We start from the raw sequence: 27891 nt of genomic DNA, 5'->3' as shown, positions 1-27891 counted from the left end.
AGAGAGAGAGAGAGAGAGAAAGGTCTTCCTTCTGTTGGTTCACCCCACAAATGGCCGCTAAGGCCGGAGCTACGCCAATCAGAAGCCAGGAGCCGGGTGCTTCCTCCCGGTCTCCCTTGCGGGTGCAGGAGCCCAAGCACTTGGGCCATCCTCCACTGCCTTCCCGGACCACAGCAGAGAGCTGGACTGGATGAGGAGCAACCGGAACTAGAACCCAGCGCCCAAATGGGATGCCAGCACTGCAGGCGGAGGATTAAGTAAGTTAGCCATGGCGCCAGCCCCAACCTTATTGATTTGTGAAGCTGAAACTTCCCTGTATGTTATGTAAAGAAAACGACAGGAATTCATGTCATAAGCAAGAGAGGTTAGAGAATGTTCAGAAGAGCAAACCATTTTATGCTCTCTCAGCTTTTGTAGAAACACTTATTTATGTGGAAACAGCTGACCTGCTAATTAGAAAACATCATTGCCTAGTCATTAAACCAATTATCCTGAGGAATTCTGCCAAGCAACACTTGGTCTAGTTCTAATTATTGTGTGGCCTTGAAAGCAATAAACTGTACTTTTGGAATAAAATTTTATAATTTAGACATATACATTTCCTATAGATAGAGTGGGACAGTAATGAGGTGTTTTACAGAAAAGATTTATCTACCTTATCTTCATAGGGAGATTATAGTGAATTAGATAATATATGCTTAGATCTGAGAAGTCCTTGGAAAATATAATAACTTTCTTTGTTTTACAGCAATATTGATGGGCTTTTCATTTCCAGTTCTGGTCTTTTTAAGTTGGTAAAAAATAAAACACTGTAGATTGCTTGAATAACAGCAGATTCCAACTCTGTCTACAGCAACATTTCTAAAACAATTATGTCCATAATGCCTCTATATATAACATGCACAACAGTAATTTTATGAGCAAACCAAATCATAAAGTGTTTATCATTTTGCTCCCAAAATAACTAAATAGTTTTAGATCAATAAAAGCATGCACACAGGCATTAGATTATATATTATATATATATATATGTAAAGTCCTTGGAGATGATTATTGGGTTTTTTTGACAGGCAGAGTTAGACAGTGAGAGAGAGAGACAGAGAGAAAGGTCTTCCTTTCTGTTGATTCACCCCACAAATGGCCGCTAGGGTCAGAGCTGCGCCCATCCGAAGGCAGGAGCCAGGTGCTTTTCCTGGTCTCCCATGGGGTGCAGGGCCCAAGCACTTGGGCCATCCTCCACTGCCCTCCTGGGCCACAGCAGAGAATTATTGTTTAAATATGATAGATATTTTTAGGGTTACCTTATTGGATTACCTTGAAACAGATAATTCTTTTTCCAAAGATATATTTATTTACTTATTCAAAAGGCAAAGAGAGGGAGAGGGAGGGGGAGAGGGAGAGGGGGAGAGAGAAGGAGAGGGAGGGGAGGGGGAGAGGGAGAGGGGGAGAGAGAAGGAGAGGGAGGGAAGGGGAGAGGGAGAGTGGGAAAGGGGGAGGGGGAGAGGGAGAGTGGGAGGGGGGAGACAGGAGAGGGAGGGGAGGGGGAGAGGGAGAGGGGGAGGGGTGCGGGAAGAGGTGGGGAGTGGAAGAGGGGGATGGGGAAAGGGGGAGGGGGAGAGGGGGAGGGGGAGAGAGGGAGGGGGAGGGGGTGTGGGAAGAGGTGGGGAGTGGGAGAGGGGGATGGGGAGAAGGAGAGGGGGAGGGGAGAGGGAGAGGGGGAGAGGGGAGGGGGAGAGTGGGAGAGGGGAGGGGGAGAGTGGGAGAGGGGAGGGGGAGAGAAGGAGAGGGAGGGGAGGGGGAGAAGGAGAGGGGGAGGGGTGCGGGAAGAGGTGGGGAGTGGGAGAGGGGGATGGGGAGAAGGAGAGGGGGAGGGGGAGAGGGAGGGGGAGAGGGAAAGGGGAATGGCAAGGGGAGGGGGAGGGGGAGAGGGAGGAGGGGGAGGGGAGGGGGAAAGGGAGACAGGGAGGGAGAGGGAGCATGAGAGGTCTTCCAAATGGTAGCAACAGCCAGGGCTGGTCCATGCTGGAGCTTGGAGGCAGAAACTCCATCCTGATCTCCCATGTGGGTGGCAGGGGTCCAAGCATTTGGGCCGTTATCTGCTGTTTCCCATCCTATGTGGGAAGCTTGACTGGAAGTGGAGCAGTCAGGACTTGAACTCTGAAAAGGGATGTAGGCTTCACAAGCATTAGCAGCAGCTTAATGCACTGTGCCACAAAGCTGGCCCATAAATAGTTCTTCTTTTAAAAAAATATTTATTTATTTGAAAGAGTTACATAGAGAGAGAAAGAGAGGCAGAGAGAGGTCTTCCATCTGCTGGTTCACTCCCCAAATGGCCACAATGGTCGGAGCTGTGCCAATCCAAAGCCAGGAGCCAGGAGCTTCTTCTGGGTCTCCCACGTGGGTACAGGGGTCCAAAGACTTGGGCCATCTTCCACTGCTTTCCCAGGCTAAGCAGAGAGCTGGATTGGAAGTGGAGCAGCCAGGACTTGAACTGGCACCCATATGGAATGCTGGTACTGCAGGCGGCGGCTTTACCTGCTACGCCGCAGAGCCGGCCCCCATAAATAGTTCTTTAAAATTTTCTTTTAGGGAGTAGACGTCATTATGACTTAGGAAAGCTTTTTCAGGTCATAAAGGGAGACAGCGGACCCAAATAAAAATAAGGGGCCTCCTTTCTTATGCAGCTTTCACCTTATCCTGCAGCACTTTTCCCAACAGATCCCTGATTACGAAGTGTAGTCAAGGAGCCCCCAGGGTGTGCCAGTGGTCTGCAGATAGGGCACCTGTGAGGCTAAGCGAGCCACAGAGGTGAAGTGACAAGGGAGGACTTGGCTGGTGCTTGGCCGCTGTGTGGATGAGACCCACTTGCTTCAAGCTCAGGGGCATGTGCCTCAGAGGCACTGCTTGGCTTCAAAACTTCCACTCAGCGCTTTGTTCTGGGCATCCTCAGGTGGCTGAGCTTCAGTGAGGTATTCAGAGGTGTGTGCTTCAGTTTCCTTCACTATAAATGGGGCTAAAAATTGCACTCACCTCTAAGGGCTTTTGTGAGGATTAAACGTTACTCCGCAGGAAGTGCTCCCACCACGGGGCTTCGCTAACTCATCCGTCCATTCATTGGTTCGTTATTCATGACTCCAGCCTACATTTCTTTTGCACTTGCCATGTGCCGGGCCCTGCTGGGGAGACCCTGCTGTGAAGGATGGTGTTAGGGGTTCAGTGATAGGATGGCGTCCCTGTCATATTCAGCCTGTATTCCGGTGGGAAGATGCAGGTCACAAATGAGTAAGTGCATTAACTAGTCCAGGTAGTAATACATGATAACATGGTAGTTAGGGAAATAAGAGTGATTGCGTTATGGGGAGAGAGGTCAGCCTTAGCTAGGGTGGGCAGAAGTGGCTCTGAGAAGGTGATATTTGAGCTGAGAGGTGAGTGACAAGAGATCCATGTCACCTTTGATAAATGAAGTTTTCCTTTGTGTTGGGAGCTCCCTTCATATTCTCACTTTAAGCTCTCTTAGCATCAATATTAAATCCTTTCCAGTTGACACTTGCAGGAAACCCTGAGAATCTGTTGCTAGCACTCCGTTTGCACAAGCCAATCATCATCAGCATGGTTGGGCCTGTTTTCCCCAAACTTCACTTTGGCAGCACCCAGATCTGCCCACCCCGGGACGTTTCTCCCTTGCCTGCGACTGGCTGCCCAGCTACTTTGTTCTGCCTCAGTTTCTGGAGAAGCCTGACTCTGTTACTGCTCCCCAACAGGAAGTACAGGATGGGGTTGAGGCAGGTGCTCATGCTCAGCAGAGGCCTCCACATCTTGTAGGCCATGCTGGCTGCCCTTAGGAGCTGGCAGTCCTGGGCAGTCAGGAAGCTGACAATGAGGTAGAAGGTGCGGGCAACATGGAAGGGCACGAAACAGAGGGCAAAGAGGCCACATATGAGCAGGATGGTCCTGATGGACTTGGCCTGGGCTGCCTGGCCTGACCTTGTGAGGATCTCCTCTGACCTGGTCAGGCTCCTGACCATCAGCGAGTAGCACAGCAAAATGACCAAGGATGGGAAGACAAAGCCAGACAAGGTCAGAGCCATGGCATAGGCAAAAAACTGATCAAAGTTCTCTGGGCTGGTTGTATCATAGCAGATCACCTGGCCTTCGATATAGGCCGTTTGGGAGAAGGCCAGTGTGGGCAGCACTTGGAGGAACACCAGAGCCCAAGTGGTGACAGCACCCAGCCAGGCATGCCGGTGGGTCCGGTAGGGCATTGAACGCAGCGGGTGGCACACACCTAGGAAGCGGTGAACAGAGATGCAGGTCAGCAGCAGGATGCTTCCGTAGAGGTTGGCATAGAACAGGAATCTCACCAGCCTGCAGAGCAGCTCCCCAAAGATCCAGCTGTCATGCAGGCAGTAGGTGATGATTAAGAAGGGCAGGGTTAGCACAAAGAGCAGGTCAGCCACCATCAGGTTCACCAAGTAGATGGTGGCACAGCTCCAGCGCTTGGTTTGCCGCCAGGAGGACCACAAGACAGTGCCATTCAAGGGCAATCCTAGGACAAATACCACACTGTAGGTCAGGGAGAGGTAGAGTTTGTTCTCTGAAAAATGGCAGACACTTTCTTCCTTGGAGGCATTCATGTCCAATTTCTCCATCTCAGGAGGCTCTGTGGAGGAGCAGAGCTCTGCCACAGCTCTCACTTCTTCCCCTGGGAGGGAACAAAATAGACAGCCTAGTGTCATGACCCCAGCCGGGTGTTAGCCTCTGCCTTGACCTGGCATGCAGCTCTGGGCTCTCAAAGTCTAGTTAGCATCCTTGTTTGAGAGAGACAACTCCCAGGAAAAACGTCAAACCCAAGGATAGGGCGGCTTGCAGACTTACCGGGTCCGAAGGGCTGCCTTGCATTGACGTGTGTGCTCTTGCTTTCAGCTGGGTTATGTTAGGAAGGTCAAGTGCACAGGATAGTGGGAAAATGCTGCTGTCATTTAAAGAGAACACAGCTCTGTAAATAACTGCTGTTGCTAGAATCCTTTGCATAGGGCCAGGAAGTCTCCCAGGAGTGAGATTCCAGCTGCAGAAGCTGGTGTATTCCCAAGGGTGGTGCTGCTCACAGCCTGTGCCTAACCACACAGACCATGATGGAATAGAAAATCATCCTCTGGAGGGCCTTGGGAGGATGAGGGAAAGCACAGACTTTGCCTACAGGCTCCACTGGAAGGCTGTGATTTGTGTCTCTGCAGATTCATGAATTGCATATTTGAATACCGGGGCTGATTTGCTTATTAATCATCTCAGCATCCTGACCACCCAAGAAAACAAAGCTGAGCCATGAAGCCAGGTGCAGCTTCTTCTTTATTTCCATCCCTGCTGAGAAAGCAGTTCCACCAGGTGGGCCTCAGCTGCAGCGGAAGGTGTGCGTGGAGCTTGAAGATTCCTGTGGCATTAGGAAAGCCAGCGTGCCCATCCGCAGGGGGTCCATGGGGATTGAAAGACGTTGAATTCTAGGGTTTAATTTTAGGGACCGAACGTTTAGAAAGACAAGGTAAAACAAGGCAAGAGAGAAAAGTAGAAGGTGGGTAGTTTTAGGAGAAATTGTTGGCTGTAAAATACCATATTGAAATTTACTCGCAATAAAAGGAACACAGATTTCATTCATTCTGCCAATCAACAAACGTGTGTTGAGTGAGGCCCTGGGGATACAGAGGGAGTAAGACACAACCCTAGCCCGCCAGGATCTCATGGTCTGGCAGGGCAGACAGAGGTGGATGCTGCTGATTGCAATGATGTGAGGGGTAGTCAACAACATTCTCTGAAATTAGCAGCATGTTCCCAGCTCTCGCCTGGGCGGAGTGAGTGAAGGCGTCTTAGAAGGGGTGACTTTGGAACAGCTTGGGAGAACAATCGGGAGCTTACTAAGCAGAGAATGGCCTGGGGTGTGGGGTAGGGGGAATGACCCCTGCAAGGGCGTGGAAGGGCAGAGTGCACTACGGGGATGGCAGGAGACTCAGCATTATTGATGTCACCACGAGCAGGACAGAGCTGTGCTGGTTCCTCTGAGGTGTTGACTTGCCTGGGTTGGGGATACCCAGACAGATGGCAGAGCATTCCTGAGGTGTATCCAGGAGAGATGGGCACTGGGGGCAGTGGCTCAGTGAGGGAGATCCGCCCCCTCACCTAGAGTGGGTGGGCACCATCCAGACCGCCCAGGGCAAGGAGAGACTGAGAAGGAATAGAAAGGCGAATTGGCCCTCCAGTGGATTGGAGACATATCCTCTACTGTGCTGGGACAGCAGAACTCCAGGCTCCGGGACTGGCACCCGCCTCCCCCCAGGACTCTCAGGATTTCAGATGCAGCCTGAGGGAACCCACCTGCTCCCCTGGCTCTCCAGAGTCACCGCAGATGCCAGTTCCCATAATAACCCCCCCACCCACCTCCTTAGTGGTTTGCTCTCTGCAGAAGCCTGGCTAACACAGCTGTGCTGAGGAAGATAGTAGTAGTGTGGCCTCTGCACCAGAGGCAGGGAGAGGCCAAGTTGGGGTGAAGCCCTCATCCTAACTCGGACTAAGGAAGTATTGAGGTGGATGAAATCATAAGGATTTCATTAATCCTTATTGATGCCAGACAGCACATTCTCTTGGCCATGGGAGGACACTGATATAAATCTGAGAGTTGATTTTAATAGTTAATATGTATCTGGAAAAATTTTTTAAAATATATTTTCATTTTTTATTTGAAAGACATCTTCCATCTGCTGGTTCAACTCCCCAAATAGCACACAGCCAGGGCTGGGTCAGGGTGAAGCCAGGAGCCAAGAACCCAGTCTGGGTCTACCATATGGGTATCAAGGGCCTAAGTACTGTCATCGTCTCCTGCCTCCCAGGGTGTGCCTTAGCAGGAAGCTGGATTGGAAATGGAGTAGAGTGGTCTTTTTTTTTTTTTGACAGGCAGAGTGGACAATGAGAGAGAGAGAGACAGAGAGAAAGGTCTTCCTTTGCCGTTGGTTCACCCTCCAATGGCCACCACGCCTGGTGTGCTGTGGCCAGCGCACCGCGCTGATCCGATGGTAGGAGCCAGGTGCTTCTCCTGGTCTCCCATGGGGTGCAGGGCCCAAGCACTTGGGCCATCCTCCACTACACTCCCTGGCCACAGCAGAGAGCTGGCCTGGAAGAGGGGCAGCCGGGACAGAACTGGCGCCCCGACTGGGACTAGAACCCGGTGTGCCGGCGCTGCAAGGCGGAGAATTAGCCAGCCTAGTGAGCTGCAGCGCCGGCCAGTAGAGTGGTCTTGAAACAGATGCCCTATAGGGGATGTGGGTTTCCCAAGCAGGGACTTAGCTACTGAGCCAAATGCTTGTCCCTGGAGAACTTTTGTAAATGAATGAAGTCATTTAGTGGGGTCTCATAAACACCCTCTCACAGTAAAAGTTATTTTTTGTGTATGTGAAAGACTTGATTATACAATTCTTAACTTACAAAGATGAACTAGGGGCTTATACATTATTTATTTTTAATGGGTTTCTTTAAATGGGACCCCCAGGTACATTTAATTAGGTGGTGGATTAAAGTAGCAGGTGGTTTACTTTGAATTTCCTAAAATGTTTCAAATCAAAGAATAATTTGGTGTTATTTGAACGACTGACCACCGGGTGGCAATGAAGACCAACAGACAGGTTACACTCCCCCCCCCCCCCCCCAAGCTGGAATTGGAGTTGCGCTTTCATCCTGGCATAGCAGCTGTGGGGGAAGTAGCATTCACTGAGGACGTAGGAAAAAAAAACTCCCCATCCCTAAACCGTCTCCTACTGGTGTGCCACCTGCAGTTACTTTGTTAGGTTTCCACGGTGGATGAAGTGGAGTTCGTCAGTCAGCGGAAACCTGCCTGCCGATTCTACATGGTTCTCCATAAAGACCATGTGACGCAGGCGTGGCTACATGATTCTCCATAAAGACCATGTGACGCAGGCTGGCTACATGATTCTCCATAAAGACCATGTGACGCAGGCGTGGCTACATGATTCTCCATAAAGACCATGTGACGCAGGCTGGCTACATGATTCTCCATAAAGACCATGTGACGCAGGCTGGCTACATGATTCTCCATAAAGACCATGTGACGCAGGCTGGCTGCTTTCTTCCCCCATTTTGCAGCTGAGGAAGCAAGTGCAGATGCGTAAGTGGGGGTCATGTCTGTGATTTGGGGGATACCTGGGTTGCTTTTACAAAGCAGACTCGGGAAATTCTCAGATTTCCTGGGCATCTTTTTTTTTTTTTAAATCTCCCTGTCCCTTCACCACTACTCCTCAGCTCCATCACCACCCTGTCCCTCAAAGAAAGATATGGAAATGAAATAGTAACTCACGCCTCAAATCACAGATGTAGTATCCTTGTTATAGATGACCTAACCCTGGCTCAGAAGGCACAATTGCGAGGCAGTGGCAAAGAGATAACAGAATACAGTAGTCCTCTCTTGTCTTCAGTTTCACTTACTGTGGTCTAAATTACCCATAGTTAACCATGGTCTGAAAATATCAAATTAAAAATTTCAGAAACAACTCAAGTTTTCAATTATACACTGGTCTGTGTAGCATGATGAAGCCTGTCAGCATCCCTCGCTGTCCTTCCTGGGTTGTGATCATAGCCTTGTCCAGGGAGTACACAGAGTATGCTGCCTACCTGTCAGCTGGTAGCCATCTTGGTTTTCAGACTGTCACAGTAACTCAGTGCTTGTGTCCAAGTTATCCTTTTCTTTTTTAATTTTGTTTTTACATTTTATTTTTTAAATCTTATTTAATGGAATGCAAATTTCATAGGTACAACTTTAGGAAGATAGTGGTCAAGTTATCCTTATTTTACTTAAACTCTAGGTATAAGCTTTTATTAGGGTATATTGTAACTGTTAAATTTCATTATTGGTTATTGTTATTGCATTGTGCCTAGTTTATAAACTTTATCAGAGGCATGTACGTATAGGAAAAAGCATGGTATATAGGGTTTGGTACTATCTGGTTCCAGTAAAGGCCTTGGGACATATTCCCCAAGGATAAGGAGGGTATACTGTATTGAGAACTGAAAGAAATCTGCCAAAAATGAGTTCCACATGATAGCCCTCTACCCAGTTTTAAAATACACTTTGAGTCTTCAGATAAGAGAGGCCCATGTTAGGTAGGAAGTTAAAAATTAGCTTATGTGTCTGTGAGAAGGGTCTGAAGAAACCAGCATCTGCTTTGGAAGCCCCAGAAGCCTGACATTTTGCACTTTAAAGTCCTGCTCAGACCCTGGTGACTTTGCAGGTGGTCCCTGCATGGAAAGCTCCTAGGAGAATTCTCTCCTCCGCACTAAATGGGCTACCTGACCTGATACCAACAGGCAATAAAACCTTCACAGTCGCCCTAAGGGAAGCCCCTCTACTCTACCCAGGTGCCAGCAAATCTGGGAAGGAATTTGCTAGTTTTCACCCAACAAACCCTTTCACCAGGGCTCCTCATCCTTTGTCCTGGAGGAGAAGGGGGGGGGGTAAAGAGACTCCCTTAAAAAGGGAGTCAAAGACCAAGCCCCAGGCTCTGCTCTCTGCTGAACCGCCTGCCTGGCCTGCCCAGGTGTGTTCTCTCCATTCAACACTGTAACCTCACTCTCCCCCAGTCTGAGTGACTGGGCACTCTATCCGTCCCTCCCATTCTGATGGATGCCCCATCCCCAATAAAACTTGATTACTTTACTCTGTGTCTTATGCCTGAATTCTTTCTTGTGTGAAGACAAGAACCCCACGGTTTCCACGGCTCCTTTCTCTGGTGACAGTGTTAGTGTTCCACTGGTTCTGTGTTAGATTTTCATAGTGTAGGCCTGCTCTGTTCCTGGACCCCTCTTCTGTGCTTGAATTGTCCTGAAATATGGGAGCCCGAGGGCTTTTATTTTTTCCACAATGCAAGCAAATTGGATTCCTTAAATAATGCAGAAGACTGTCCAAATGCAGCAAATACTTAATTTCAATAATTAATTTCTATAGCAGCTTGCACATTGCTGTTTTCTGTTGACAAGGATCTGACATAATTGGCAGCCTCAACACTGTCTAAACACGGCAGTGATTGGGAAACATTGCATTGTCACAACAAAGTAGGTTCTGAAACTGATGTTAGTCTGTCTGGAAAAATAATTACTCTCGTACTCGTGTTAGTCCATCTGTCCAAATGTATGATACTCCCAAACAGACTCTGAAATCAGATTTTTAAACTTCGGTTAATGATGCACTGAAAGTAAGCACAGTGATACTGTCCTGTGGCTGCTGAAGCCCATCACTGCCTCTCGGCTTCCAACCCTGAAAGCAGATTGTGAAGAAACCTTTTACCTTTTCCTTTCATTTGGCATCAAAGCTCTTAAAAGCATTGAGACTGAGTCTTTCCTTGTGCATTGCCTGTGAAGAAGCGTAGAGGCTGGTTTGACTTGGGGCCGGGGAGGAGATCAATGGCAGAGCCTGGGGCTCTCCTAGTCACAACAAAGTTGCCCAAGGCACGAACAAAAAGGCTGCTATCTCAGGACCTCTCTTCCCATCCCATCTCGCCCTCAGGCAGCCCGTGCCCCTCACAGTTCCCTGGCAATGGTGATTACCCCGTAACACCCTTGTTGCTGTTCATACTTGGAAGGTGCCAGTTGCTAGGGATGCCGGGGTGAGGGTGGGTGGTGTTGGGAAGGATCCCCAGTGGCTCTGGACACCCAAAGCATTGGAAAGGAGAGAGGATGGGGCCGTCTTACCAGTTTTTCTTTTATGGTTCATGATTTTTGTATCGCTTAAAATCTTTCCTACCTGAATATAGATTAGAAATCGATAAACAATATAGATATTCTCTATATTAGCATATAAAAACCTTTCCCCCTTTGATCTGATTGATTTTGTTCCACTATAGGGTTTGATGTTTCTGTGTGTGTCTCACTAGCTGTGAGTGTGTACTCATGTGGCTGTATAAGAAACTTAGACGAATGTGATCTGATTTGCATTTTGAGAAGATCACTCTGCTGTTTGGAGAGTAGAGAGTGGGGTGCATTGGGAAATAAGTTAGGAGGCTGTTGCTTTGGGAGAGAGATGAGAAATGGGCAGATTCAGTGGATCTGTAGGAGGTAAATGAACATGACTTGGTGATGAATTACATGCAAGGCTGAGAGGGGCTTAGGACTACCTCAAGTGACTTCCTTCTGCTGCTACCGACAGATGTCTTTACCCCTCTTTGGTTACTGTATTTCTCTCCTTCATTGCGTCTCTCTATTCACTTTCCACATCCTACTTCCTTCTGCAAACCCCCTTCTTCCCTCTGGGCATCTTCTGGCTGCTGCCCCTGTTGTGCATGGTTAATTCTGAACACAGAGCTAAGAAATTCTACCAAGGCATTTTGATTGGTCCACCCTTATTCCTATTTGGGTAGGACAGTGACACGCCCCTCACATGCTATGGGTTACACATGTTGGTTGGCTGTGTGGCCCCCTTTATTATGGCTGGCAGCTGGTGTGATGGGGCCCATGGAGTTATGAGCAAGCCTACACTTGGTGGGTAGACATTTAGGATTGCTGCATCTGCAGGGTCTTTAATAAGCAGAAGGGGGCTGTGAGCAGCTGGCGCCTGGCATGTCCTAGGGGTGCAGAGGAGCACATGCATGAGAAGACACAGTTAAGGGAACAGATTTTCTTTTTCACCCCATTTCTCTTTACTAGTGTCTAAGTTATGAACTTGTTTTCTAAAACACACTTAGGAGAGAAATTTCTCATAAAACAAATCTGGACCACAATATAACTTTTTGAAGCTGGCCTCCCATCCAGGGTTCTGTTTTTTAATAATACATCAGTCAGAACTTTGACTTTGAGATATTTTGTTCATGCTTAGCCCATAAATTTGAATCGACAGTCCTATTAATGATGGAATGCAGTTATGTGTGTTTATGGTAAAAGGACAAAGTGGATATTTTTGAACTTGGTTATATATAAGATGGATTACAAACAGTAGTGCTAGAGAATGAAAATAGGCCTTGATTTCACATTCAGTAGAAGATGTCAGAGGTGGGTTCCTTGAAAGGCCTACAGTGAAATATGAGGGGAAGGTGTAGAGTTGCAAGGGGTTTCATTTAAACACATGGCTCACGTATTAATATTTTCATTGATTTATTTCCATGCCAATATGTTCTGACATAAATATGGTGATCTATAATGTATTGACCATAAAAGTCAACATTATTTTAAAAGCTGACTCAGGGAAATAAAAACCTCATTGTTAGTGCTGATATATACGGTATGTTACCCTGTTGAAAAATTAACCTCTCTTATTCTGCTCCCAACTGAGCTAAATAAGAGAGATGCATTTTAATGGCTGTGACCTTTCTTGCATGCTTCACTTCATAGCCAGAGCCCAGATTGCAAGAGGCCTGGGTCAGGGTGTGAAAACAAAGAGCAACCCTCCTCAGAAGGGACTCTGCCAAGAATGAGCATGAAACCTTTGCCTTTTAAGGGATCAAAAGATCTGGGATACTCTCCTGGAAGGCCGTAACTTGGGTCTTTGGTCAACAGTGAGAATAATGCCAAGAGCCAAAGTGGCACTGAGGCCCCAGCACCAAGAGGAGGTGTGGAGCAAGCGTGAGTGAGATAATCACAGTGAAAAGCTGCCACTGGAGTGCTGGAGGCCAGGGCTGCAGACCCATCTTTGTGTAAGCTGCCCAGTGAGATGGTTACTGTGAAATGGAAACTGAGCAGAGAGAGATTAATTTAGTAGCATAGAGAGAAAGGTAGGGAGACTTGGGGAGATTTGGATACTTTCCCTCTCAGTTTCAGGACAGTTCAAGTTGGTTGAAAATAGCAAAATAGTACAAATTTTAGAGCAAAAGGGGGTCCCTGGGTACCAGGCAGGTGTAATCATGTATAGACGAAGAAACTGTTAAACTCCAAGTGTTAAGTGGGTAGGTTTGTCCAAGGTCACATAGCTGGTCAGTGCCTGAACCCCGTCTCGAGTCCAGGTCTCTGGTTCTCTGTGCAAGGCTCCTTCTCTTCCGCAGTGTCGATGAGTGGTCATGACTGATGATCCCCATGCGTGGAGAGTGTTCCCCACAACATGCATGTCAGATTTCGCAGCCCCCATCACGCTGCCACTGATCTTGTGCAGGCTCCATGAGGACCCATGTTGCTGAATTTCGCAGAAACTTTGGTGACTCAGTGTTAGCCTCTGATCAGCATATGCCACAGTTGCGCACTCCTTGAGACAATCTCTTCTTTTGCTTGTTTCATTTGTTAGAACTTCCTTGCTGTTGAGACAAACCCCTGTCAAAGGTAATCCAGCAAAATGATAGCTTCCTGGTTCATATGATTAAATGGTCCTGGTGAGGCTGGCTTTGGGTGTGGTCTGACGAAGGAACACTTATGGTAGTTCAGGAATGACATTTGTTTCTTCCTTGACTCCACTTTCCCATTCTCATAGCACTCTATTCTTCCCTGCTTGTGATAAGATGGTTGCTGTAGAATCTACTCTTTGATTTACTGATGTGCAAACCAGCAAGAAACATTTTACCCCAGCCACAAAGTCTTTGGATTGGTACTGACTGGTTCTATTATCTTTTCCTAGGCTTTGTGTCCATCCTTGAAGCAAACAATGTGCAAAGGGGGATGGAAAACATTGATTGTCCAAGACCTTGGATGAATCTTCCACCCCTAGGATGTAAGGGGTGGGGTTGAGGGAGGGAAGGGTGGTTCTGCTAATACCCATTTAGAATTTTGTTATCACAAGGAAGGCTCTAAATTCAGGGCAGCAAAAGCAGAAAATGCCCTTGATGGCTTCGATCACATTGCGTTTTCCTGCTATGCCTCCTACTCACTCCTCTCAGTCTTGCTCATGGTATCATCCCCACCCCACGTGGCCTGTGCCGTTGGAGTTCCTCAGTGCTCACCTGCAGGCTTTCTTCTCTTCCAGGACTAAGCTTGTCCTCAAGGTGATTTCCATGAAGGCATTGTGAATGGAGAAGACCATTGGAACCCAAAGCACTTTGGGTCAACCTAACACTGTAGTTGAAATTATAGACTATGGCATTTATTTTTAATTATTTATTAGAGAAAGAGAGTGCATGAGTGTGCACGTAAAAGTGCTCCCGACTGCTGGTTTACTCTGTAAATGCCTGCAGTGTCTGGAGTTGGACTTGGCTAAAACTGGGAGCTGGGAACTCAATCCAGGTCCTCCATGTGGATGGCAGGGCTCTAACTACTTGAACCTTCACCTGGTACCTCCCAGGGTCTGCACTGCAGGAAGCTGACATCAGGAACTGGAGCAAGGTACTGAACACTGGCATTCTAATATGGGACATAGACATCTTAAGTGGCATCTTGACTGCTAGGCCAAATGCCTGCCCTGTAGGCCACGGGATTTAATGAGGAATGGTATTTAATGAGAGAGCTGGAGAGGAAGTGAGACTGATGATACAGGTGTCTTTGAGAATGCAAAGCACCAAGATACTCTTTATTCTTTACTCCAAAGATAGGGGACAGGTTGAAGACTATTAACAAATAGTCACCACAAAGGGTAGGGTGTCAGTTGAAAGTCCTGATGAGGTTAGATCCCTACATACTTGCTGTCTCATTGTGAAATTGAATTTCTGACTGGTTTGTTTGCTAAGAAGGTAAAGAAATCTCTTGGAATATTTCCCTTCTTTACTAGAGAGGTTTATTTTAATCAGGTAAGAAATGCAATTTTTAACCCTGAGGCTATGATTCTTGCAAAGATTGTTTTACATACTTGTTGTGGGGAATTGCCTTTATTCACTTTATATGTATAATAAGAAATTTATAATATGTCTGGTAGGGGCCTGCACTGTGGCGTAGCGGGTTAACGCCCTGACCTGAAGCGCTGGCATCCCATATAGGCACTGGTTCGAGACCCGGCTGCTCCACTTCCAATCCACCTCTATGCTGTGGCCTGCAAAAGCAGTAGAAGATGGCCCAAGACTTTGGGCCCCTGCACTTGCGTGGAAGACCCAGAAGAAGCTCCTGGCTCCTGGCTTTGGATCGGCGCAGCTCTGGCTGTTGCGGCCAACTAGGGAGTGAACCAGCGGATGGAAGACCTCTCTCTCTGCCTCTCCTCTCTGTGTAACTCTGACTTTTGAATAAATAATCTTAAAAAAAAAAAAAGAAAAAGAATGTCTGGTAGGAGACTGGATTTCTGCACCTAATCTGTCATGTGCCCACCAGCACAGTTAAGGATCATTTTCTTCTACGTAAATTCATAAACCCAAGTTCTGGTCAGAAGCCATTAAGGACCTCTGTCTTGTTTTTTTTTTTTTTATTATTATAGGTTTGTTTGAGAAAAATAAATTTGTTTCTTGTAGAATAATTTTGAAATCTATCATTTTCTTTTAACAATTTTTATTTGAAAGATTGAGTGAGAGCGAGAGTGCACACACACACACACACACCTGAGAAAGAGAGAGCTCTTCTGCCTCTGGTTTACTTCCTCAATGCCTAAAACAGCCGGAGCTGGGCCGGGCCAAAGCCAGAAGCCTGGAACTCAATTCAGATATCTCATGTGGATTACAGGGACCCAAGTACTGTGCATTATCAGGAAGCTGGAGCAGGAAGTAGATCAGGGACCCAGACAATCTGAAATGGATGTGGGCATCCCAAGTGACACCTTAGCTGCTACACCGAACACCTGCTATGAAGCATCTTTCCTTCATACCATCTGTTTCTTGAAAACCCTTCACGTCCTTAGCTCTATCTGTCCTGTGAGCTCTAAATTCTTACAACAAACTGTATGACACAAACTGGACATTTTACAGATTTCACCAACCTAATATGGCTTAAAGTGAAAATTTTGTCTCACCAACTTTGCCTCTATTCAACATTCTTCATTATTTCAGTGAATGGCGCTGTTACTTACTCAGACATTCAAGCAAAAGCCCTAGAACTTGTTCTCCATTCTTTTCTTTCCCCTCTTCCATATCAGTTGTTCACTGGTTATGTCAAATATGAGTCAAAGTACCCACTTCTGTGCACTCATTGCCTCCACCCTGGTCTTTGCCCCTGGTCTCTTGCCTGGCCCACTTCACCTGTGCCCCTCACTGATCTCCATGCCTCTCTCTACCCCACTTCAGGCATAGCAGAAAGGCTGTCTGAATGAAGCAAAAGTCAGATCACGTGCCCTTCTAAAAAGTTTCCACTGTTTTCCTATTTTCAGAATAGAATTCAAATGTCTTGTTATGGACTCCATAGCGTGGTCTTGTGCTTATCCCTCACTCCAGTGTCATTTAACTCACTCTAATTCTCCGCTTTGGGACCAGAGCCATACTGACTGCTGCATGTCAGGGAGTTTGTGGTTTGGAAACAAGAGAATGCACACGTACTGCATATCCTCCTTGTTGCAGTCAAGGCCCAGAAACCTTTGATAAAAAGGGTAGCCACAGAGGTCAGGAGAAGATGCTGCATATTTTAATAGAGCTTTTTCAATATTGCTGGTTCCACACTGAGATGTCCACATGGCAAAATTGAGTCCTGCTTCTTCCAAGAAACCAGCCAGGCTTTAGCTATAGCATGTCTTCTAGTCATAGAACTCACACCAAGACCTAAGATTCTTGCACTGTGGCTGGTTTGTACCTCGTGCTACTTCAGCAAAGCCACATCCTCATTGGATGAGAGTCTTTACTCAATTATGCCTAGAAACTATGGCTAAATTTCTGACATTTCTGGGGAGACTGCTTCTCCGTGTTGTTCTGATTCTGTGTTGTTCTGATTCAGCCCAGGTTATGGTGATGCTGAGTTTGGTCCCAGAACCGAAATCACAAGTCCATTTCCCTGAATACTAACCTGTTCCCTGAATATGTCATGACCTTCATGCCCCATAGTCTTTGCAATTACTGCTCCTACTACTTGGAACATTTTCCCCAGCTCTTTCTCTGTATGGCTAAATTAGTCTTATCCTTCAATGCTAATTAAAACATCATGTTTTATTATGTCATGTTTTATTAACAGCAATTTTGCTATAATTTCTTGTTATAGTCCTTGTGTACCTAGCATATTTTTTCACAAAGTCTACTATTTAGCTTGACTTTTTCTCTGTCTTCCCCACTGAAATATAAATTGAGATCAGGGACCTTGTCTGTGTCATTCTTTGTGTTTTTGGGCCTAGTGGGACCTGCACACTTAGGCATTCAGTGGATATTAGCTGAATGAGGTGTAACCCTGCTGACTGGGAAGGAAGATGAGTGGCTTCCTTTGCTGAGGGTCGTCCTGCCTGCCTCCCCCACCCCAGCAGTGTGGACGGGGTGTTAGGGTTCATACAGGTGATGACTGCATGGCCTCTGAGACAGTGGTTGTCGGTGATTGCCATCATGGATGGGCATAAAGAAAAGTAGCTTGGGCCTTCAGCCCTTAACGTCTTGGATTTTGGTTTCTCGGGCTTCTTTGTTACTCCGATTCAGTTTCCTTTCCAGGATCCAAGTGTACTTATGAGGTGGTGTTAAGATAGGATATGTCAATTTCATGCTCATTGATTTCTTTATATGAGATGTATTTTCTTGAGATGGATAAGTGAAAAGCATCTGCTAATGATCCCACAACCAACTTTTCACACGCTGCTCTTGGAAAGAACAGTCTGTACAAAGTGGGAATGAAAACATCAAAGAAAAATGATTCAATTATGGCTTATCTTCTTCAAAACTAGTGTATTACGTTGGTCTCTTATAGTTTTATACAAATTGGTTTTGATGATCAATCAAGAATTTTTGTTGTTATTGGGAATTTTCTCTGTGAGCTCTTAACAAAGAACCTGGGGCTGGCATTGTGGTGTAGTGGCTAGAGCTGTTGCCTGCCAAGCCAGCATCACATATGGGCACCAGTTTGTGTCCTGGCTGCTCCACTTCTGATACAGCTCCCTGCTAATGGCCTGGGAAAAGCAGTGAATGATGGTGCAGGTGACTGGGCCCCTGCCACCCACATGGGAGACCTGTAGGAATCTCTTGGCTTCTGGCTTTGGCCTGTCCCAGTCCTTGCCATTGCAAGCATTGGGGAGTGAACCAGTGGATGGAAGATCTCTCTCTCTTTCTCTGTGACTTTGTAACTCTTTCAAATAAGTAAAAATCTGAAAAAGAAAAATCAAGAAAAAAGGCAAAGAACCCTAAATACCAATTATTTTATTTATTTAAAAGGCAGAGTTAGAGAGAGGGAGCGATCTTCCATTCCCTGTTCATTTCCCAAAAGGCTGCAATGGCCAGGTCTGGGTCAGGCTGAAGCCAGGAGCCTGGAGTCCATCCAGGTCTTCTATGTGGGTGACCAGGGCCCATGTACTTGGACTATCTTTTGCTGCTTCCCAGGTTCATTAGCAGGGAGCTGGATCAAAAGTGAAGCAGCCAGGATTCCAACTGGGATATTGATGGGATATTGGTGTCACAGGGATGCATTAACTCACTGTGCCACAACACCAGCCCCTTGAACCCTAAAATCTTAGTGACTCACAAAAGCAAATGTTTCTTTCCCATTCACAATCTTGTCAGTTATGAGTTAGTTTCAGTTTTTCTCCGTGTTTCTTGTTCATCCCAGCACTCACGTTGCAGGATTAGTTCCTGTTTTATGGCAGAAGAGGGAAGAGAAAGAGAGTGAGGAAACACACAATACCCTTTTTCTTAGAAGAGCCATGGTTTACTTGCAATCGTACGTCATCGGCTAATCCAAGTCACCTGGTCAAGCATGATGTCCAAGGCACAGTGTAGCCCTCTTACAGGGAGGCAGGGCAGGTGACTGGGGATCTGAATACAGTCTTCTACAGGAGCTTTCTAATGAAGATCTAAAGTCCCGCTGCTGAAAAGCTTTGGCAACTTCTAATATGTGAAAGTTCAGGAAAAATGATGAATATTTTGTATTCCCATGTGTTGGCTTCAAGGACAAGCTACATAATGCAGGATCCAGAGCAGGTCATGGAGAATCTGGAGTACGTATATGCCAGTAGCTGACTGTGTGAGCTTGGACATTTATTATCCCTGGGTTCCTGTTTTTGCAAAAGAAAGTTTAAATTTGATGATCTCCAAGTTCCTTATAAATCAAAGATGTCTGTGTTCTCTGCTTCCAGGCACATGCTAGATGGTGTGTCTGAGTGACAGCAGTGACAGTACTGTGGGTCCCATTTGCAGGGCCTCTTAGGGTTGTTAGAAAGCATTGCTGTATGCTTTGTAGGCTGGTGGGGAGATCTAAGGCCTTTTGCCATAGTTGACATTGGAAGGGATGGATCCTGTACTTAATTTCTTTCCACTGAAGCCTTGCCACTCACCCACATGGGACTGCTGCTCAGTTTCGAAGGATTTTTCATTTTCAGTTCACTTAGCCAAAGGGCAAGTTCTGACAAGGGGGCTGTTGGAGTGTTGTCGATGAGTGAGAATGAAAACAGCAGCAGTAAGATGTTAATGAAAAAAAAAAACCTGACCCAGCCTGGCCCTAAACAGTTTTTGGAATTTTTTTTTTTAAAAAAGCAGACATTGCAAATCTCATCCATCTGTAGCTAATTCTGTGTGAATTTTGATGTTGGATGAGCTTCAGGGGTTTGGGAAACTTGTGCAGTGAGGTGCTAACCTGAACCTGTCAAGATTTTTTTCTTCCTCTTAGTCTGTCTGTTCTCGTTTCCCCTTGCTGTTGAGGTCTACTTGGCATATATCTTAAATTAGAAACACTCAGCTCTTTCAACTAGATTTTCAGCTTAGATCAGACCCTGCCACACTTCAGTCAATGAATCAAAAACTTCACCAAGTTCTTGTTGGCTTCTACATGTCCATTCTTCTTCTCAATTTAAATGATTTCATATCTTCTCAAATATGAGTTTGGAAAATTGTGGTTTATAATTGTTTGCTGTGACCTGATCAGATTATTGTCACTGTCATCGCTCTGAGCAATTAGAACATTAACTCAATTTAGTAGACTGCTTTCCTTCAATGTGTTATAACATCTTACGTAAATATTATTCCTCAGAAAAGCTCCACAAGGATCTCACTGCAGTATTCAGAATTAAAAAGGGGCGAGTGCCTAATATCCACCAGAAGGAGCATTAATATATTATGGTGTAATCATACAGTATTCACCCAGTGGTTAAAATGAATAGACCAATATGACTGTATCTCAAGAACATGCTACCTTAAAAAATAAGTTGTGAAATTACACATACAGTGTGAAATCACTTAAAGGATAAATTCATAAAAACTATATATTATATAGATACAAGTATGCATGGGTTTCAAATATTTACACCAAAATAAACTTACCTTTTAATTCTACTTTTCATAACCTTTTTGAAGTACCCTGTATACCAATTCATAGTAAAAATAAAAATAAAATAAGAAGGAATCCCAAGGGTTTTCTAGCAATGGTTACATCTAGGGATGGAGGGGGAAATGCACAGGGCACCACTTCATGTCGCTATTTCTCAGAAAAGAAAAAGAAAAATTATAAAATAACCTTGGCTAAATAGGCAGTAGGCGTAGAGTATTTGTTATTGTTTCTTCTACCTTTGTGGCATGTGGGAAATACTTAACAATAGAGCAGCCCATCCTTTCCCATGATCCCACGTTTTCTCATAAGCTCTGAGAGAGGTAGGATCCTTGCCTGTGAAAAACAACCTCTGGAAGGCTGGGTTTATTTCATGTGCCTCTGAGAAGGTGACCTCTTCTTTCTTTTTAATTTAAAAACATCGCCTCAAACTCAGATGCGAAATAGGTTTCAAAAAAGAGCTGGACTCTTAGGACATTTTCATTTATAAGCATTTCTGTCTCGCTTTCCTGAGGACCTTCCGAGCTGCAGGCACCCTCAAGCTTGAAGCCCTCCTGTGGCCTCGTGTGGTCTTCAGAATAAAAACCTTGGGGCCCCTGGTGGCTGGCAGCCCTGCAGCTCCAGCCCCAGGCTCTTTCCCCCTTCTCCCACTCTCCTTGTTGTCTCCATGGGAGGGAGTGTAGGATGTTATCACGGGTCAGGGCCTCTGCCTGGCTTACTCTCACCCTATCTGCCCTTCACCTCTAAGCTGTGGATGCCTCCAAGGATATTTTCTTTGAAGCCCTTACCAGGGTCTGTGTTGGTCTCATTCTCTGCAGTATCCTGAGAGCTAGCACAGACCCTAGGATGTGGGGTCAACATTTATTAACCTACACTAATCTCCAGTTAGAGTTACAGAGATGAAATGAAGCCAGATCATCCTCCAGCAGCCCTTTACCTCTCTTGGTGAATGGCAGTCTGTCTATGTATTCTTGCTTCATTTTTGCTGTACATTGAACAATTATTGGGATTTATCTTGCCATATGAATAGAAATTCCTCCCATATATGTCTTTGGATGTATTTAATTTTTCATGTGAGTCAGTGACACCTAATATAGAGGGCATATTGCCTCCAAAGTTGACTATTATTAGTTATTTTAAGTTGGTTGCCTGGAAAATAGATTCTCCCTCACCCCATTCAGGAGTGTACATTGTTGAAAAAAATTTCTAGGAATTATCACTGAGTTCAATGTCAGTATCAGCAAGCACTATGCATGGGAAGGAAATCATTGTAACACATTCTGGTAAAGCAGAAACCTGTCTAAAGCAGGCCTTTTTGAACCAAAGAGTTTAAAATGAGAGGCAGTTTTTTGATAATTTCGTTGTATTCGGCAGTTCCTTGGAACAGACTGACGGGGTAGTGTTAGAATCCTCTGCACTTAATAGCACAGGCGAAAATTTATGTAGTGTCTCTCTCGCTTTTGTGTAAGAGGCTGAAAGTCTGCAAATCTTAATAGGGTATATCTAATAACATGTTAATAACTCACACATTGCTGGCTTTGGACTACAGACCTTGAATGAAAGGGCATTCATAAATTATACATGTCTGACAAATAGGTGAGACATTTTTCAAATCACATAAGCTCTTCACAATCAAGTCTGCTCCATGGAGATAATTAAAGAAAATCAATGTGGGTTGATTGATAGATATTTGATTCAAAAACGCTCTCTCCACCCTGCCTCAGACAATGGGGCGCCCAAGCTTCAAGACCACTGTTCCCCAAAGACAGAGTGAGGGCCTGGGGTGGAGGGCTGAGTGTGTTGGGGGTGGTCCTCCTCTTAGTTCTGACCCAGAGCCTCACTCCTCATAGAGATGAGGGCAGCTGTGGTGACCTCCCCATCTCTGTCTCCTTCCCTGGGTCAAGGGATACCATTCTGCTGCAGTCTCCCTGGGACTGTGGGAGGCTTAATCCATCCATGGTGGTAAAGTGCTAGGATGTGAGAAGTGCTGTGCCTGTTCTAAGCAACATTATTGATTCAGTTTTTTTCCTTGTGGTTAATATAAAATTCTCCACATATCAGATAATGGCTCAGCATTGCATAAATAGCCAAGAATCGCTGGCAGGAGAGATTTGGCCTGTGTTTTTCCCTGGGAAAATTGATGTCTGCAAAATACTTTCAGTTTCTCTGAAAAAAATTTTTGCATGATTTAAACTGATTAAGTTGTTATTGTATTTTTATTTCATATGTTATCAGAGTATTTTATTTGTTTTCCAGTAGCTATCTGAAATGATGTTGAGTCCAATAAATCCTTCCTGTTAAGGAAATCCCAGGTTGATAAACATCTTGCTAATCCATTCTGGGCAATGCTGTCCACTAAATAATAGTGGGATCCAAAGATGTGTGTATATGTATGCGTGTGGTATGTGGGTGCATCTCTATGTTTATATAATATTGGTGAATATTATTCATAATGCAGAAACCTGTTCATTAAATAACAGGGGTGTTGGCATATACATATATAGACACATTCATCATATTAATATGCATATATATGTGTCTATATATGCACTCCAGGGATACTTCTAAGAGCCGGCCGGCTCTCTCGGGGGCTGCTCAGATGTTCCTCAGGTGTTCCCCTTAGATGTTCCTGGTGCATGCCGTCTCTCTCCTCTTTTATAGTCCTCCTCCGCCAATCCCAACTCGGCTGCCCACACGCCGAGTACGTTGCTCTCCTCCAATCAGGAGCAGGATCAGCTCCTGGAGGTCATCACTCAAGTTGGCAAGAGGCAGCTGCGTAGAAGCTGTTTTCTCCTCTCCCAGCGCCATATTGTGGGAGAGCAGATGCATAGAATAAGTCTTAATTCCAGTAACTTAGTCCAGTCCGGGTTGCTCCCCACAGATCCCCCTTTCTTTTTATTTTTTGGCGTTGATACGCGCCTGTCTTCGGTGTCCCGCGGCACACACTCTGCTCTGCTTGCTAGAGTTGCCCACAGGTGCTTACAAGTCCTATCAATCAGGCAAACCGAATCCGGGTCCTCTCTTCGCCATGTTGTGAGGAGGTTTTTAGGCGCTGATGCATGCCTGTGTTCGGTGCCCTGCAGCACATGCTCTACTCTGCTAGAACTGCCTGCAGGTGCTTACAAAACCTAGCAATCAGGCAAACCAAATCCAAGCCTTCTCATTGCCGTATTGTGGGGAGACTTATTGATGTTAATTCGTGCCTGTCTTCGGTGACCTGCGGCGCATAAGCTGCTAGCCGCCCGCAGGTGCTTATCGTCCTAATCAGGCAGACCGAATCCAAGCTCTCTCATTGCTGTGTTGTGGGGAGGCCTTTCTCTATTTCTCTATCTCCGGGCATTCCTATTTCTCCTATTTTACTTCTATCTACCAGCATTCCTATTTCTCTCATTTTACTTCTAAAACTTCTGTTTCTCTTATCCCTGCATCTTCCCGGCGCCCGCCCCGAGGCTGCTTCTCGGCGGCTTCTCGGCGGCTTCCCGGCTCTGAGCCGCTTCAGCCAGCTTCTCTCTTCTGCGCGGCTTTCCGGCTACGCGCCCGCACCACGGCCTCGCACTAGCCCAGCGTTCCCTATCTACTTGTGCCCCGCACGCTCTCTCTGCGCACGGCAGCCTCCGCGAGTCACACAGCCCCAGCTCACGTTTCCGCCACTAGCATTCAATCCAAGTTCCCCGGGCTAACCTGGCGAATTCAACCCAGCTCACGTTTCCGCCCCACGATTTGGCTTCCCGTCCTTTGCTCCCCGGGCTAATCTGACGGATTCCAACCTGGCTTATGTTTCCGCTTCTGGTTTTAACTTTTCGCCCCTTATTCCCGGGCTAACTCGACGAATCCCAAAGTAGCTTTCGTCTCCGCCTCAGCCTGCCCCCGCGGCTACATCCTCCCTAACATATTTTTCTCTACCCGGTATGTTTCCCTAAGTTTTCTTCCAACAATATTCCTCCCTCATTTCTCCTGGCTTCTCCCCACAGTCCATATCCGAGTCTAAGTTTCTTCTAGGTTTCACTTTCAACCTGCAGTCCGTATCTGAGTCTAAGTTTCTTCTTGCTCTCACTTTAAATCCTAACTTCTTTCCCACAGTCCATATCCGAGTCTATGCCTAGGCTTTCGATAGCTTCTTCCGGCACCTTTTCTGTCCGGCTTTTCCCTAGGCTCTTTGCTAGTCTCTCTCTCCGGTATTTTCCACTTCTTCCCGTTTCTTCCCTCCTAGGTTTCCTATCCGAGTCACGGCACCATTATGTCGCTCCCCCTCTTCATGGAGGAATGACACTAAGCCCTGCCTAGGCTTCCTATCCGAGTCATGGCACCATTATGTCACTCCACGTCTTCGTGGAGGAACGACACAGGACCCTGCGCTGTTCTTTCATCTGCTCGGCCCTCCCCGGGTTTGCTGCTGGTTCTTCCCGGGTTGGCTACCGTCCCTTCCACCTCCGTGGAAGGGCGGTTCCCCCTGCCACTTTCCCCACTTCCGCAGGGGAGCAGCACACCGCCGGCCGGCTCTCTCGGGGGCTGCTCAGATGTTCCTCAGGTGTTCCCCTTAGATGTTCCTGGTGCATGCCGTCTCTCTCCTCTTTTATAGTCCTCCTCCGCCAATCCCAACTCGGCTGCCCACACGCCGAGTACGCTGTTCTCCTCCAATCAGGAGCAGGATCAGCTCCTGGAGGTCATCACTCAAGTTGGCAAGAGGCAGCTGCGTAGAAGCTGTTTTCTCCTCTCCCAGCGCCATATTGTGGGAGAGCAGATGCATAGAATAAGTCTTAATTCCAGTAACTTAGTCCAGTCCGGGTTGCTCCCCACAACACTATTTTTGTGTAGCTCAGCCATGAAGATAAGTCCACGTATTTGTCGAGATTTTGAGAATTTGCCTATATTTTTATTCGTCAATTCTTTTCCTCCATCGTTATTGGCTGCTTGGTGTGTAAGAGATGCCACGAAGCACATCTAGGAACAGAAGACGGCTCTCACTGCAGGAAGCTGTGTTCTAGCCGAGTCCAAGGAAGCATTCTAGGAACAAGAGGCTAAGATGGCTGTGGTGGACAGAGGCTCAGCACAGCTGTCCTTCAACATCTGCTCCCCTTTCATCCTCAGCAACAGAATGCTCCATTTTTAGCTTGGCACATGGCAGACCTGAATAAAGACACATTTCCCAGCCTTCTGTGCATCTTGGTGTGGCCAGTGCTCACGTCTGGGCGATGCTGTGGAGGGAATGTTCTGGGGGAGCAGCTGCAAGTCTCCCTTAAGTGCCAGCTGTGCCTCCACTGACCCTCCTTTTTTGTGTCTTCTTCCTGCTCGCTGGATGCCGGTGGAGCTGCAGCTCCCGTGGCCATGTGGGATCATGAGGGTGAGGCCATTACTTAGGAATGGAAGGGTGGAGCCGGGCAGGACCTGGGGCCCTGAATTCATGGACCTGCCATGGCACCCTGGGCAGCCTAACCTTGGACTGCAGGAGTGATAAACTGATCTGTCAGCTACTTTGGGTGCTGCTACTTTCAGCCAAATATAATCCTGATAGGCAGGTCCTACAAGGTGTGTACTTTATGCATGGAGAGGGCAATAGGCGGAGAGATGATCTAAATGAACAAGGGCAGTAAGGGAGGGCCTTCTCCAAGAATGAGCACGCTGCTCGTGGCTCTTCTCTTCTCTCTGTCCCATCCTTCTCACCCTTTCCCACACGTGGAACTTTTCTCTCCTCCTTGCCTTTGCTCCTGCAATTCCTTCTGCAGTTTGCTCTCTGGTTGTCTTCCTTCCTGTCTGGTTAATTTTGTAATTGTGTTAAATTAAACCATCTACATAGGCACTCAACACAGGTAATTAAACTGTGCAAACATGGATAGACTTAGCTGTTACCCACATCATGAGTATTGGGCAGCCCCAGTTTTCCTTCTTTTCTGAAACTTCCTTTTTAATACTTTCTTCCTGTGGTACTGCCTGGTCCTTCCACCAAGTACTCCAGACCAGACACTTTTTTTTTTTTTTTGACATGCAGAGTGGACAGTGAGAGAGAGAGACAGAGAGAAAGGTCTTCCTTTGCCGTTGGTTCACCCTCCAATGGCCGCCGCGGCCAGTGCGCTGTGGCCGGCGCACTGTGCTGATCCGATGGCAGGAGCCAGGAGCCAGGTGCTTTTCCTGGTCTCCCATGGGGTGCAGGGCCCAAGCACCTGGGCCATCCTCCACTGCACTCCCGGGCCACAGCAGAGAGCTGGCCTGGAAGAGGAGCAACCGGGACAGAATCCGGCACCCCGACCGGGACTAGAACCCGGTGTGCTGGCGCCGCTAGGTGGAGGATTAGCCTAGTGAGCCACGGCGCCGGCCAGACCAGACACTTTTAAAATATCTCTCTCACAGCAGCACCTAGAAGTGCTCAGGAAATTTTGGCTGAACTGAGCCATGTTGGATCACGGGACCTGTCATCTGTTGGGGGCGGGAGGAGTGACTCTGGCTGTCTGTGTAGCTGCGACTCAAGGAGTGGAGGTGCAGGAAGAGTGGGGCCCTGCAGCTTCTGTCCTTATCCCCGGCTGCTTCTCTTGCTTCAGCTTGCTGTTCGCATAGTTGCCCCTAAGAGGGAAGGTCGGAGCAACACATCTTCCGCCTTTATTTATCCTGGCTCCTGAACCCACGGCTTTATGGACATAAATTTTAACTCCTGCTTTTTGGGGGTTAGAGGAGTGGAGTTAGACAAAGATGAGAGGTAGAGCTGGGAGCTGTCAAAGCCATGTTTGTGAGGTGACAGCACCTCCTTTTTTTGATAGCCATAGGACTGGCCTTTAGAGAACAACCTTTTCTTTTGCAAATTTTTAATTATTTGAAAGGCACACATACACATACCTCCAGTCTGCTGGCTCACTCCCCAAATGCTGCCAAAAATCACAGAGCTGGAGGCTGGTGCTGTGGCATAGGGTGTAAAGCCGCTACCTGCAGTGCCGGCATCCCATGTGGGCGCCAGTTCAAGTCCCGGCTGCTCCACTTCCGATCCAGCTCTCTGCTATGGCCTGGGAAAGCAGTGGAGGATGGCCCAAGTCCTTGGGCCCCTGCACCCACATGGGAGACCTGGAAGAAGCTGCTGGCTTCAGATCAGCACAGCTCTGGCCATTGTGGCCAGTTAGGGAGTGAAGCAGTGGATGGAAGACACACTCTCTCTCTCTTAGCTGTTACCCACATCATGAGTATTGGGCAGAAGACTCTCTCTCTCTCTGTCTCTCTGCCTCTCCTTCTCTTTGTGTATCTCTGACTTTCAAATAAATAAATAAATAAATCTTTTTTTAAAAAAAGCCAAGATCCAGGAACTCAATCAAAGTCTCCCATGTGAGTAGCAGGGATTCAACTAATTGAACCATCACCTACTGCCTCCCGGGTACATTAGCAAGAAGCTGGAATCAGAAGCAGAGCAATGACTTGAACCAGACACTCTGATATGGGATGTAGACATCTGTGGTGTTGTCTTTTTTTGCTAGGCCAAATGCCCACCCCTAGAGCTGCTTTTCTATCAGCACTGTACTGCTGTTAGGTTTCTTCTGGATGGGTTGCTGTGCCAAGATGGCCAGTGTGTGGGCCTGCATCTCAGATGTTCTCCTTTTACTGTCCTCCCTCCAGTCTGTCCTGTTGCTGTCCCATGTGCTCATGGCATTGTCACGAAGGTGTCCAGGC

General features: G+C 46.9%; 1 protein-coding gene and 1 long non-coding RNA gene across 7 annotated transcripts; one reads left to right on the top strand and one right to left on the bottom strand.

Annotated features, from left to right (window-relative positions):
* Positions 1–93: 93 nt before the first annotated feature.
* LOC149127093 (uncharacterized) lies at positions 94–15164 on the top strand. 5 transcript variants are annotated; one of them, XR_016233235.1, is made up of 4 exons: positions 94–257; positions 7827–8164; positions 13928–14283; positions 14810–15164. It is a non-coding gene; the product is annotated as an uncharacterized LOC149127093 (long non-coding RNA). The 5 variants fall into 5 exon arrangements; XR_016233233.1 differs by lacking the exon at positions 94–257 and adding an exon at positions 5704–5843 and having other exon boundaries at positions 7815–8164; XR_016233236.1 differs by lacking the exon at positions 94–257 and adding an exon at positions 13583–13675 and having other exon boundaries at positions 7695–8164.
* LOC149127094 (P2Y purinoceptor 4-like) lies at positions 1998–5342 on the bottom strand. Of its 2 annotated transcripts, none has more exons than XM_089332155.1 (2): positions 4876–5342; positions 1998–4546 (listed from the first exon to the last, which is right to left on the bottom strand). In XM_089332155.1, the coding sequence occupies exon 2, from the start codon at positions 4458–4460 to the stop codon at positions 3636–3638; it is 825 nt and encodes a 274-aa protein (XP_089188281.1). In that variant the 5' UTR covers positions 4461–4546; positions 4876–5342; the 3' UTR covers positions 1998–3635. The 2 variants fall into 2 exon arrangements, with proteins under 2 accessions (XP_089188281.1, XP_089188280.1); XM_089332154.1 differs by having other exon boundaries at positions 2005–4702.
* Positions 15165–27891: the final 12727 nt, after the last annotated feature.

This window comes from Oryctolagus cuniculus, chromosome 4 (assembly GCF_051225735.1).
Source record: "Oryctolagus cuniculus isolate XC-2025 breed Fujian yellow rabbit chromosome 4, ASM5122573v1, whole genome shotgun sequence".
NCBI classification, from domain to species: Eukaryota; Metazoa; Chordata; class Mammalia; order Lagomorpha; family Leporidae; genus Oryctolagus; species Oryctolagus cuniculus.
This window is presented reverse-complemented; position numbering and strand designations above follow the sequence as displayed.

Coding starts and splice junctions, on each gene's coding strand:
- LOC149127094 (XM_089332154.1), bottom strand. CDS start 4,649: ATGGAGAAATTGGACATGAATGCCTCCAAGGAAGAAAGTGTCTGCCAT.